A 14,861-nucleotide genomic window follows, 5' to 3' on the forward strand; every position below is an offset into this window, starting at 1 on the left:
TTGTTTGTTAAGTGACTTGCCCAAGGTCACACAGCCACTAAGTGTTATGTGTCTGGGGCCGCATTTGAACTCAGGTCCTCCTGAATCCAGGGCCGGTGCTCTATCCACTGCGTCACCTAGCTACCCCTCATAATAATTACTAAAAGGAAATTATATTGGAGATTTCTGTGTTAGGATTACAGCTCTTACAATTCTGCCATAAAGGACTGTAATGCTATTTTTGAGGTTGTCAGGAATACAAAAGTAGCAGACTCTCACCTTAAGCACTTTGTTTTTCGGAAACCCAAATTCTTGAAGTAGCAAACTAATATAGGTAAGGTCCATACAAATAAAAGGATTCTCCTGTGGGTTAATTTCCATGGTTTTACAAACTAGAGGGAATAACAAAGGAAAATCTAGTTTTGAAATGATTAACAAGAACAGGAATTAGCTTATTTTTCTTGATATGATAAATATGGAGAAGAAAGCCACATCTTTCTCTTATCTTCTCTCTTTACTGTGACTCTATATATGTTTTAAAGAAGTCACTGTGAATACCATCTACTTAAATTGCAAAAGCAACATATTCCTAGCTCAGAATAATTCTCTGTGACGTTTATGAGATCAGCTACCAAAAAAATAATCTCTTGGCGATTTCCTTCTATGAAGGGTTATTGATAAACAGAAAAAAAAAGAATCAACAGCATATGACACAGAAGTAAAAATCAACTTAATTTAAATGATTGAAGTTTTTTTTTGGGGAGAAGACAGTAATTAAACAACTGATTTTAAAATCAAGAATGGTAACATAAAATCTTAGCCAATTAAAAGCATATTTAAATTGCAGTTTCAATTCTGTGTTACAATTAATTTAGGCCAGGAGAGATAAAGGAAAGAGAAGAAAGGGAGGAAAGGGAATGACTGAAGGGAAAGGGAACTGAGAAAAATGATAGGACAGTCACAGAGAGGAACAGCTTGAGGGAAAAACAGTGAAGAAGGGATAGAGAGAGGCAGAAGAAACAGGAGAAAAAAAAACCCAGGAGGGGAGAAAAGCCTCCAGCAGCTTAAGTAATAGGTAAATCACTACCTTATTATGAAATCCAATTATATTGAGGCTTCTAGCTTCTGAGAAAGAATATTTTTGTCACTTCCTTTTGCTAATTATGACTGTAATTCTGTTCATAGCTCTTTAGTCTGCAAAAGTTTCATGCTGAAGGAATTCTTAAGCTATGATATTCATAATATTGTTATAAATTTGCTGGGGAGAAATTATTCTCTGGGCTGCATTGACGATGACCAGCACATTGTTAAAATGGACAAAGCATGCATTTGCTCTTTTCTTTTTAACCTATTTATCAATAATTTGCAAACACAGAAAGACATCAATCTACAAATGACAAAGCTAGGAAAATAATAAATATTCTTGAGGACAAAATCAGAATCCAGGAAAATCTCAAAAGGCTAGTACAATGGGCCAAATAGGTTTGAGAAATCAAATGAAAAATTATAGTACTGGGAAGACATGGTTGGAATGCCCATGATGGAAAAAAAAAAGGCTTAGGGGTTTAAACTGACATCAAGCTCAGTGAGATGGTCAAGAGTAAAGCTGGTTACTAAAAATGCTAATAAATCTTAGGTTGTATTAGAAGTACTGTGTTTGGGATATGAGAGGATAAATGTTCTTTCAACTGATCACATATTTTGAGTACAGTGCTCAGGTCCAGTTGCTATACTTTATAGAGTTCTTGTTAAGGTCATACAGAAGAAGAAATCTGGACAGCAAAGGATCTATACACCATTTGGTAGAAAGAACTGGGGATATTCAGTCTAAAGAAGAGAAGACCTGGTTGGGGGAAGAGGGGAGCAGCTTTATAGCTATAGTCACATATTTGAGGGGTTGGTGAGTTATTCCTTATGCTTCTAGAATGTTAGAACTACCAATATAAGAACATTCTTACATAAGAACATTCAATATAAGAACAATATAAGAGACATTCTAACAGGTATCTACAAAATGGTGAGGTTACTGAAAAGACTCAAGTATAAATTGTATGTCAGGTATGTTACCTAGTAGAATCCTATATGGCAATTTCTTCATGGAATGAGTTGAATTTGAATACAGATAAGATTCCTACAAACTCCAAGATTCTATGTTTGTGTCCTGGAGGTCAGATGAAATTGAGCCAAGGACTGGAGTTTTCTACTCCTGCTCTATTGACATTATCACTATTGGCATCAAATCATGGACAATTATAAATTAGCTATTTTATACAATGGAAGATGATTGTTCTGGCTTTTCTTGAAAGCCAAAGAACATTCAATTCAACACACATTATTGAAGGCCTACTATGTAAGAGGTACATTCCTTTAAATGAATGAAATCTTAAGAAAAATACCATTTAACATTCTTCAGTATAATAGAGAATGTAAGCTTCTGGAGGAAAGGGCTGTTTCCTTTTTGCCTTAGTATCACCAGAGGCTAGTGTACATGTCAGACATTAAAGTAGGCAGTTAATATTTGTTGAATTAAAATGGAATTAAATTTGGAGCATATACATGAATAATTTCAAAACTGCAGTTGCAGAAGTGAACATTTGGAACCTACCAACCAGGTAAAGTAACATTTCTGACGCAAGTACAACTAAATTCTGTGGCATTATGAGATGGCAATCTCTTATCAACTGGCTACCATTTATGTTCTGGTAAGAACAAACAACAGCTTTTATACTGAATTTAATGCAGCCTACACAAAACATTAATTAGAAAATATCACTGGAGCAAATTGTGATACACAAAATTTATAACTAACCACTGCATATCTGACACTGTAAAGAATAAGTAATTATTAGAAAGATGGTATGGTCTAGTGGACAGAATCAAGAAAGGAGAATCCAGGAAAAAAAAAATATTTTTTGGCTAGGCAATGGGGTTAAGTGACTTGTCCAGGGTCACACAGCTAGTAAGTGTCATGTGTCTGAGGACAGATTTGAACTCAGGTCCTCCTGACTTCGGGGGTGCTCTATCCACTGCACCACCTAGATGCCCCTGAGAATCCAGAATATTAATCCTAGCTATGTGGCTGCCTTCCATGTTGACATGGAAATTGTCTTTTGGGGCCTACTTTCCAACATGCAAAAGGTCTAACTTTACTTGCCGTATTTTGCTGCAATTTCAAAGTCTTCAACTGTGAGACTGCCTCCTTTCTCCTTATCTGCAAGAAAAGAAAAATGTTAATTTTTTACAAAGATTCTGGATTCCAGGTCACCACACACAGGAATCTGTGATTTCATCAGCTAGCAAGGGTTGGGAACCTGTGGGCTTGAGGCCACATGTGGCCTTCTAGGTCCTCAAGGGCAGCCTTTTGACTGAGTCCAAGTTTAACAGAACAAATCCTTTTATTAAGGGGATTTGTTCTGTGAAGTTTGGATTCAGTCAAAGGGCTGCCCTTGAGGACCTAGAGGGCCACATGTGGCCTCAAGGCTGCAGGTTTCACCCCTGAGCTGGGGAATGCTCTATATGGAAATTCCTTCTACCAATGCAGGATGTGATCTATAAATTGGCAAGCAAATCCCCTTTGGAGTTAGTCTTCTGAGAGGCTATGCAACTTGCCAAGGGTCACCCAGTTAGTGTCCAAGGCAGGTTTTGAACTCAGGTCTTCTTGACTCCAAATCCAGCACTCTAATCATTAATGCCATGCTTTGGATTATACAACAATGCTAAAGATGAAAAAGGGAAAAACTATGCCCTGCAGTGCAGTAATTTGACTTGCCACTATGTTTTTAAAGTTCCATAAAATCATTATTGTAATTTTCCTTGCCTAATCAAGTTTTTTTTAGGATAGAGTGGTGCTAAAAACTGCATTTGCAGAAACTGCTGCCATATTTATTATCTTTTCTTAATAGGATAGAACTTCATGAAAGCTATGCATTCTTTACAGGGTCATAAAGAGGAAAGGAGGGGAAACATAGTCAAAGGGCCTTGGAGGGCTCCTTGATTTCAAAGGTGTCAGCCAAGACAGGAAAATCATCAAGCAGATACTTCCTTGTTCTAAGGATCAATATAATTCTAAATCTAGGTTCATAAAAAATTGTGAGGTTCAAGAAGCTGTTCCTTAGCTGTGGAACAGATTTGGTAGTAGCCTTCTGGAATAATTTTTCTGAGTCTAAAAAACAAACTCAGTAAACACAGTTGGCTGTTCTCTTAAAAATCCTCCAGGAACATTAAGATCTCTTTCATGGTATTCTGCAGAATGAGAGCAGGCATTAAAAGCTTGATTCATTTCCCTTTGGGAGCTTCCCAGGAAGACTGTGAGGTCTTATTCTGCAGTCATTTGTCTGATTTTTAAAACAATCATGTTTGGTTTTATACCTTCAAATGACTCTTCTCAACTTCAAAGGAGTCACCTTGAGAGGCTCTCCACAAAATCCAAAGGTGACACTGTTTAAAATATTTCAGAAGCTCCTCCTTGGGAAATGGCTTTGGAGCCTTTGGAAGAGTTTTTTGAATATACTCAGTGGTTACGGTAAATGATGACTTTTGGAAATAATCCAGAGGTTATTCAAAGCTAAGTCTGGTAATCAAAGTAATACCATTTTTGGTTAAAAAGAAATTGAGGTGTGACTCTCTTTGTATCTATATGTACACATACACGTAACACATGTGTATCTGGGTATACATGCAAATATGTATACGTACAATATACACATGCATGTGTATACATGCGCATATATATATTTTACCACACCTATCATTTTTTTTTTGGTAGGGATTTACTGGTAAAGAATTTCCTGCAGATCAGCACCTTCTCTGCAAATTATTGTGGTACAAAGTTGCTTGGAGCACTAAGAACTCGAATAATTTCTTCCCCAGGGTGATACAAATTTTAAAACAAGATAAAAGGACACAGAGCTGGAAGAGACTTTAGAGATGTTTAGTCCATAGGCTCTTAACAGACACCCCAAGAGGTTTGTAGATTGATTTCAGGGGGTACATGAACTTGGATGGGAGAAAAAATTACATCTTTACTTCAGTATCACTGGTTTCCTTTGCAATTCTATGCATTTTACTTTATACATTTAAAAACACTGTTCTGAGAAGGGGTTCAGAGGCCTTACCAGACTGCCACAGGGGTCCATGATTAAAAAGGTTAAGGACTCCTAATTCTAATCCAATTCTCTTATTTTATAGGCTCAATGCTACACAGGGGGTTCACTGCATCGCCAGGATCTGACCCCAGATATTGAGACTCCAAATCTGGGGTTCTTCCCAATTCTAAAACTGTTTTGAACAGTGGTTGCATCATTGGAATTAACTGTATAGCTTGTCAAGGTGGGAACACTAATTTGGACAGGTAAATTCCCCTATACTTTTCCAGGGGAAGGGGGCAGTTTCATTATGTTCTGGTACCCTGAAGGAATAAACTCAGAGTTCAAATGTTTTGCTGTTGTTTTTTTAGTATATGTTTCCCAGGACATGAAAAATGAACAGATTAAGGGGCAAACAATATGAGTTGCCTATATGGTTACACTATACCAACTATAGTCTGGGCTGGAGTTTAACTTTTTTAGTTTGTGAAACCTGTGAATTTGTTGGGATATGAACAAGGGAACATACTCTCTCTTCAACTCCCAAGCCATCTGTCTACCCACACTGACAAAAACATTGTATAACCATAGTAATATGCACTAGCTGTCTTTCTTCTTCTACCATTACTTACCATCCGGGAATTTAACTAGCATGGTCAAAAACTGGCAAAGGGCACTGAATACTAATTGATACATCCAGTGGTTTAAAGTTTGTAAAATATTTTACATATATTACTCCACTGGAAACTCTTACAACAACCTTGTGAGGTGGGTACAAAAACATCTTTATCCCCATTTTACAAATGAAGAATTCAAAGCTCTAAGAGGTTGAATAACTTGATTACACAGCTGGATGCAGGATTTGAACCTAGATGTTCCTGATTCCAAGTCTCGCACCCTATCAACTACACCCCAGATCATCCTACCATCAAAAGAATCTTCAGGAAGAAGATGAAGCTAAATGAAAGAATAGCTCATAGGTTATTCGTGGTGAGGTGAAAAAAGAAATTGGTTGAAACATCATATCATGGCATGTTTTGTCAACTTGTGTTTCAATGCTCCTGAGTTATTTGCAAAAAGACCACCAAGGAAATAATTGCATTTTACATCATAACATCTGTTGCAGATTATTAAAAGGCAGACACATTCTACAAAGAATTTTCCTTAAGACCCTCCACGTTAAATCAACATACATTTTGATATCTGATGACTTCAATCCAAAAGTAGGACAAATAAGAGTGAAAATATGTTGACAAATATAGCTCAGGAATAAGGAATTAGAGAGGCCAAGGACTTGCATAGAATACAGAAGCCTCATGTCTATGTAACATTAACTTTTTTTTTTTTGAGGAAAAAATTCCTAAGGCACTGGGTATATAAAGCACTAAAAAAATCACAAAAAATGAAACTGACCATATTTTAAAAGAGAACGATGCATTACTGATGTGGGAGTTACTCCTGAATCAGCAGTTTGTATACAGTTGGATTACTGACATGTTAAAGCAAAAATCCAAATCAACATAATATGAAGCAGAAGAATAAAAGTGAAAAAGATATAACATGTAATTAAATCTCTGACCTGTTGTATTTAAACAAACTATTGACACAGGAAATAGGAAATGGATGGGAAAAATGATATTAACACTGATTATAGCTTTTTCATACAGATAATGTAATCAACTGTTTAATGAAGCCACAAGTGCTTAAAAGCCTTAATCTACAAACATATGACTCACTTGGGAAGTAGAAAGGTATGGCAGCCATGGGCTGATTCAGAATATAAACTTGTTTTAAAAAGTTGTTTAGAGGGGCAGCTAGGTGGTGTAGTGGATAGAGCACCAGCCTTGGATGCAGGAGGACCTGAGTTCAAATCTGACCTGAGACACATAACACTTTCTAGCTGGGTGACCCTAGGCAAGTCACTTAACCCCATTGCCTAGCAAAAACAAACAAACAAAAAAATTAAAAGTTGTTTAGAGGAGGTTGGTTGGCATTATTACCTCATATAAGAGTGAGGAGGAACAGAGAAGAAAATTAGTTTAAAGTAAGTTGGTAAATGTGTTTTAAGAAAAAACTGGAAGGAACCAAGAAGACTTTGTACACAATAACAGCCACGTTATGCAATGACTAAGAATGTTAAACTGAACCCTTCTCAGCATTAAGAGGATCTAAGACATCTCCAGAGGCCTCAGGATGGAAAATGCTGTCCACATCCAAAGAAAGAACTATGGAAGTCGAATTGCTATCACTTATTTTTACCTTCTGTTGAGTTTTGTTTCATCTTTCTGCTGGTTCCTCCTATTGGTTTTAATTTTTACTTACAACTTCACTAATGTGAAAATATGTTTAATGGGTATGTAAATGTAAATCCTATGTCAGATTGTGCACCGTCTTGGGGAGGGTGGGGGGGAGGAAAAGGGAGAAAAATTTTCAACTCAAAGGCATATGGAAAAAAAAAATTTAAAAAAAAATTATAAAAAAAAGAAAAAACTGGAAGGAACACAATATTTCTATGACAAACTCTCTTCATCATTATGGACAATGGAACCAATCACATTCAAACACTAAGATAATTGCACTGGATATGGATATAAAGAAAGTGGAAACGGCCCTGAAGAAAGATGAGAAAGGATGGTCTAGACCAGGAATACACAAAGAATATCTGTGCTGGAGGTGACACAATTTTGAGGGACCAGAGATCAATTCTCAAGGTATTTGAAAGACGGGAAGATAACAAAAGCATGGGGGGAAAAATCCCCAACCAAAAACTCAGACCTTGTTATAAAAAAAAGAAAAAGATGCCAAAAGAATATTAATAACTACTACTGACCAATAAGTATGCTTTCTCACCTATACAAAAATAAAAGAATAATCCAGGATTAACAATCTGAATCTCCTTGAATAATAAAGGAGAGTATCCTTGATGGAAGGTATTAAAAAGGCAGGTTTTGACAAGTGACATTTCTTAGAAGACCACACCTTTATCATAAAACATTTGACTGAAGGATGTAAAGGATGTAAAATTTCATTGTGCATTTTGTCTGCTGATTATAAAACAGCATTTGATTCAGTAGAATTGTCTTAAATTAAGATTTCTATCTAAATCTTACACTGTCTTAAAATCTCCAACAAGGTAATGCACAAGAACACATCAAAATTATACAAGATTCACTGAAAGATGTAACAGAGATAACTTTGATGATCATTAATAACAAGTGAAGTATAAGATAGCCAGATGTAGACTTGCCAAAGGTATATATAATAGTCACGGAAATCCAACACGAATTCCACATTAAGGAAGGGTTCCTTAAAGATGACAAGGTCCTCCAGCTTCTTCTGTTATCAGATCAAAGTCTGCTAGTTGCATCAAGCTCTGGAATACTGCAGAACCTAAATGAGATGCAGTCATCCAAAGGAATATGTCCTATCTTACAGAAAATATACAAAGTGGATGAAGAATATCACCCAGACTATGGATACGCAGTTGAATAGACAACCTATGGAGCTCATTCATCAGTATATACATCATGGATAGTATAAATGGACAATGAGCTGGGCAGAGGTTTGAATAGGAAAAGAGTAGGTTGTGATGCCTTTGGGATGCTACAAAGGTTCTTTAATTAACCTAAGCTGCTTCTTGAAACAAAGGCTCACTACTTTAATACCAATATTTGTGCACGTGTGCACACACGCATGTTTGTGTGTGTGTGTAGTTACAAGTATAGAACACTTTAGACTCTAAAAGAGCTGAAGTTAAGAAATGCTCAAAGGGTAATGCACAGGTACAAAAAGGGTGTGAGCAAGCTGCAACACATTATAAACAAAGAATTATGCTAAAGAAGTGACAAAAAGGATGTAATCAAAGAAATCGGGTTGGTCAGGTGGCAAGACCATGGGATAGCCAGTAGTTAGCCTGTGTGTTCCTTTGGTATGGTAATGTTAAAAAGATAGAGAGGAAAGCTCCCAGAACACTGGATGGACCCCTTGTGGAAAATTTATAGGAAGACATAGACAAGAATCACACAGGAAGGTCAGGCATGGGTGGGTTGCTCTATACTGTTGAAGGAATACTCACATTAAGATCACACTTCCATTTGAGTACTGTGTATCTAGAAGATTCTGAGAAAGATGGTAATTTCATGTAATGATTCAGATCCTTATTTGCCCCCAACTCTAGGCAATATACTTCAATTTCGGTTTTAGTTTAAAAGAAAATGATCAGGTTCACCACTTATTTTTTCAACTCACCTGACTTTACTACCTCTCTGCCTAACAGTTTTATTTTCTATAAAGTGGAAATCAAAACTCTTTTTTTTTCCCTGAGCCAATGGCACTTTATTAAAGGGACCATGGTCCCCTCTAATGAAGTGGATTCAGATCTTCCTCACAAGGAGAGCAAAACTCTTAACCCTGGCTTCTCTCATTAGGATATATAAAGATGAATTAAGTTATGTCACTAGACCATTCTGAACTATTCAGAACAAACTGGTAGGACTGAGGAGGTTGGTCCCTTCCACAGCAAGTCTTTCTTAGACAAGGAGAGGCTTGAGATATAATCAGGTAGGTGGCAGTGGTGATACAAAAATAACTAACATTTGCATAGTACTTTAAGGCTTGCAAATTCTTTCCTCAGAAAATGACACGTGCTACCTCCAAATTCTAATTAAAGGGGGGACACTGATGTTCTGTCCAAGGCGTCTGTCTCTAAGGCAGGGTTAAGATGCTGTTTTAGCTACATTTCAAGGAAACTTGCTAGATTTGGGTTCAATTTATTGGCATAAAGGTCACACCCCTGTCTTAAAGAAAAGTGTCATATAAGTATAAGGTATCTTTTAATATAAAAAAGAAATGATGGTTTTAGTGGTATCAACTCATTAATTTCTAGAAACTAAGTTAGTAGCTCCTTAATTCAGAATTATGAAACCATAGGCAGTCCTGGTGTAGTGGAGAGAGAATCAGCCTCAGACCTGGATTCTAATCCTTCCTCTGACACACAGCAGTTGCTTGACTCTGGGCAAATTACTTAATGGCTCAGTGCACCTGGAAACCCTCTAGGGCTATAAGTTGTGGACAATGAGCTTGACCCACACTGGTAGGAGTTTGCTCATTGGGAATTCTCTATAGAAATGAAATGAAAATTCTCTACAGAAATGAAAGGTCTGGTCTATTGTCTTCCTCCCAGTCCTCCTCCCCCATAAAATATATTCTCAACAGGACTGTCAGTGATTCCTAAAACAGTTTCAAGCATATTTCCATAATCTTATCTCCCTGGTTCCTTTGACATGATTAAGAGTGAAGGGGGAAACAAATTCTTCCAGAGGTCATAAGAGATCTGGTATTTGAAGACCATCCTAACTTTAGCACCACTAAATTGGGCACGAAAAGGACAAGTAACATTAACTTACCTATGAGACCAACATTTGCTGCAAGATCATAATAGTAAGAAAAAGCATAAAAATCCAAGTTCTTGACTTCTTCAGTTTTATGCACCTTGTTATGGAGGATTTCTGATACTCTTTTAGAGCACAATTCATACAGGTCAACCCCTAAAATCAAAGGAAACACACATTGGTTTTGGTTTTTGAAAATCACTAAGCACACATATATATGAGAACCTAATGGTCTTCTGCATATTTAATTTCTGAAGTAGTTCAATTAAACGTGAAACAAGATGCCAGATATGCCAAAGAAAACTCATAAGCTTCCTGTTTTCTTAATCAGATCTGGAAATTACTAAACTATTAAAAGATGATGGGGAGAATAAGTTAATAGTTTATGAGGCTGAGTGAATTTTCATTACTCTAGCTCCAAATAGAAAAAAAAATTCTAGACTGCATGACTAATGAGATGATGATAATAACTGCTGACATCTTTTTGGAGCTTAAAGGTTTGCAAAGAGCTTTACATACTCTGATCTTCATAATAATCCTGTGAAGTAAATACTATAGGTATCAACAAAGACATAGGACAGATAAGGAAATTAAAACTCAGAAATATTAAGTGATTTGCTAGTGGTTACACAGACATTGTAAGTATCATGGATCTGAATCCAGGTCTCTCTCTATTTCACTCTTCACAACATTATATTATCTCTTACAATATCATCCACAAATGGGTGGAGGTATATGAATGACTACTACCTCTTGTTCTGAGAAAAGCCACTAGTGTGAGCTCTGTATTTTCCCCTTCTCCATATCGCACAATCACTTACCATTATATTCCTTTACTCTTGCCTCTGATAATGAGGTGGCCTTTCTCCTCACCAAGGCCTAACCCTAAATGTACCCCCTCCATATGTGCACTTAATTCCATCCCTTTCCATCTTCTTCAGTAGAGTACTCCTGCAGCCATCCCCCACCATCAATTTCTCCCAATCACTGCTTCCTTGCCTGGTGCCTAAAAACATGCTCAAGTCTTCCCAACTTTAAAGAAAACATCACTAGACCCAACCATCGTATTTGTTGGGTCTCCCATATTCTGCCTTTCTTAGCCAATTTCCTAGAAAAAGCCACATATACTTACTCCCTCTGCTTCCTCTTCTCTCATTTTCTTCTAACCACTTTGAAAGATAGCTTCCAACTATATTATTCATATCAAACTGCTTTCTCCAAAATTAACAATCATCACATAGTTGCAAAATCTTATAGCCCTTTCTGGGTCTTCATCCTTTGTGACCTCTCTTGACAAAGCCGGCCACCATTTCTTCCAGGATACTTTCTACGTTCTTGGTTTTCATGGATGTGCTTTTCCTTGGTTCTCCCCCAGTCTTTTGTTGGTTTAGCATCCATATCATGCCCACTAACTTTGGGCGTGTCACAGGGCTCTGTCTCTCCACACTACCTCACTTGATGACTTTATCAGTTTCCATGAGTTTACATCATCCGTGTACAGGTGACTCCCAGATATACCTAGGCTTAGTCTCTCTCCTGAGCTCTAGTTCCACATTACTCACTGTCCATTAGACATTTTAAACTGGATGTCTCACAGACATCACAAAATCAAAAGGGCCCAAAGAGAACTCACCTTTTCTCCCAAACTCCAATCTCTTCTAATGTTCCCTCTGATCTCTTTAAAAAATTCCTTATTGCTGTCAAGGTCATGACTTTGTAACCTTGGTATCATTTTTGCTTACTCACTGTCACACAGCCCACATATCCAATAAGATACCAAATTTTATCACTTCTGTCTCCCCAAATCTCTCCTGTCCAGCCCCTCCACAATCACCAACTCATTGTCTGTCACTTGGACTAATGAAACAGCTTTCCAATTGGCTCCCTGCTTCTGGTCCATAGAACTGCTCAAATGATTTTCCCAAAGATTCTTTCTGACCATGTCACTCATCTGATCAAGAAGTTCCAATAGCTTTTTGTGGCAAAGATAAGGAAGAAATATAAGTAAGCTTGCTGAAGATGGGGACCATTTCACTTTTGTCTTTGTGTCCTTGGCATGATGTCTGTTACAGGGCGGGAACGGAAGAGATTCTTCTGAATTGATTGAAACAATACTATTTTATGGTTCTAAAAGGGGCTTAGGGGATTGGGAAAACAACAATGAAGTTTCTTGAGCAATAGAGGCCCAGGGATAACCACCACAATGACATAATTATTTGGACTGATTTTGCACAGTTCTTCTGAAGAGTTCTGAGTTCCTACATTAGCTAATTGATTTTCACAACAGTCATAGGAGATAGGGAGGGGAAGTGGTGGTGTCCTCATTTTACAGAGAAATCAAATGCACAGTTGAGGTAGGCGATTTGTACAAAGTTAGCACATTAAGACATGGAATTAGGTTTACAAGGGTCTCTTGGCTGGTTGGGTATGGTTAAGGAAGATATGTAAAATTAACTGAAATTAAAAGCCAAAAGGATACCTCTAAAAAAACCAGGGAGGCTATGGGTAATTCTCAAATTATGTACGTTCTATTCATATACATCTCTTACATATGAAGAGCCCAAATGGCCTGCTGGTTACAGAAACTTCCCATCCTTTCCTATGATCAATGATTGCCTTTCTCTCCCTTTCCTTCTGGCTGCTTTAGGAATTATCTAGAAGAGGACATTCTTTCCCATTCTCTCTTCATATTTACATTTCCTCAGGGCCAGTCAGTCCAGAATAAGGTCTGGGGTGGCAGAATTAGTGAAGGTTAATCCTCCCTCCCTCCAATCTTCCCTTCTGTGATGTCTGCTTGGCAGCTTTCCCAGGCTCTGTCCCATCTTCTCATCATTGTCCCCTCAGAGGCCTGTCTCTTAACCCCAAACCTATGGTGAAATGAAGATGAATCTTATAGTTTAGCCCTTTGTGTACCCAAATATCTACCATCATTACCTTTATTTTCCCTACAGGGTTTAAATGAGGAAAAGGAGAAAGTAGAAGTATAGGAAAATAGGAGGGAAAACTTTTTATCTTCATCTGTTTTCCATTGTTATTAGTAGGCAAAGCCTTTAAAAAAAACAAAAACAAAACAAAGCAAGCCTTAAAAGGGCTATCTGACAGGGGAGAAGATATGAGCCTGTGTTCTTTTTCAAACAGGGCCAGTGGAGGCGAGAAACTGTGGTTAAAAGACAGATAACTGACATTTATATAGCCCTTTCAAGTATGCATATTTCATTTGAACCTTAGAACAATCCTCTGAGGTAGGTACTGCAGGTATTATCCTTATTCTCATTTTATAAACGAGGAAACTACGGCTGAGAGAGATTGACTTGTTGAAGGCCACGTGGCTAGTAAATATTAGAGACAAGATTTGAACCCAGGACTTCACGACTCCAAGTCTAACACTCTAAGATGCTTTGCTTTAGTGGACCGGGTAGTAGACAGGAGATAAAAGGAGTAATGGGATAGAGAAGGGTCCATGGGGTTTCATACTGACAGGAAGTATTAGGCCCTCTGTGGTTATTCACCCTGAAACTCCAGACCCCACCACCTGCACCTTTCCTTTCTACTTCACATCCAAACTTTTCAAACTAATTCCTTCAAACTAATCTAGGCTAGATCATCTCTCAAAATCTCTATCACTGTCCTAATCTTCAAAAGGTTCCTGTCCAAGCTTCTGGTCTCTGACCTATCACTCCCAACTCTGAAGTCCTTCACCTGACTCACCATGGAGCCCCTATCCTATGCCACAGAAGTTGTTACCAGTGGCTTGGAACTAGGAAAGTCCCTGTTTTCAATGCCTACATGGAGATGGGGGGAGGGGGGAGGAGAGGAGAAGGCAGAGCAGGGAGGAAGTTAAGAAGGACTCTGAGTTCCTGATCCTTCCAAGAGGCTATGGATGGAGAGCTGTTCCCATTGTTTAAATGTCTAATGAGTGGACAGTGCAGTTTTAGGTGCTAGGAAATATAAAGTTTATAGAAGACTCAGTCTCTGCCTTCATGGAGATAGTATTGTAGAGGAGAAAGATATCAACACATATTAATATAACACACACATATGTATATATGTGTGTATATATATATATGTGTGTATGTGCACACACACATACACATATGTGCACAAATGAGACATAAAATAAGGTAGTGTAGATAATGGGACTCCAAACATAATTTCATTATCAGACATGGATATATACCTTTTTTGGGGGGTTAAAATCTACGTTTTAAGATCCAGCTCAAGATCCTCCAGGAAGCCTTCTCTGATTTCCCTAATCAGAAAAGATCTCTTTTCTCTGTCCTTGCAAAACCACATTTTATCTGCCTTATCTATTTATAGCTTATTTTCTGCTAGATGTATATTTGTGTAGTATTGCATATTCATGTATATATTGCATCTTCTCTCTAGACCAGGGATAGGAAACCTATGG

At 37.6% G+C, this 14,861-nt stretch overlaps 1 protein-coding gene across 1 annotated transcript in view; it reads right to left on the bottom strand.

The window, feature by feature from the left end:
* Positions 1 to 14,861, bottom strand: part of ENTPD6 (ectonucleoside triphosphate diphosphohydrolase 6) — a 37,755-nt gene that overhangs the window by 2,945 nt on the left and 19,949 nt on the right. The window contains 3 exon segments of the mRNA XM_020987316.2: positions 259 to 371; positions 3,134 to 3,190; positions 10,469 to 10,609. Of these exon segments, the coding sequence (XP_020842975.1) occupies positions 259 to 371; positions 3,134 to 3,190; positions 10,469 to 10,609 (311 nt within the window).

This window comes from Phascolarctos cinereus, unplaced genomic scaffold (genome assembly GCF_003287225.1).
Source record: "Phascolarctos cinereus isolate Bilbo 61053 unplaced genomic scaffold, phaCin_HiC Scaffold_2;HRSCAF=192, whole genome shotgun sequence".
Classification (NCBI taxonomy): Eukaryota; Metazoa; Chordata; class Mammalia; order Diprotodontia; family Phascolarctidae; genus Phascolarctos; species Phascolarctos cinereus.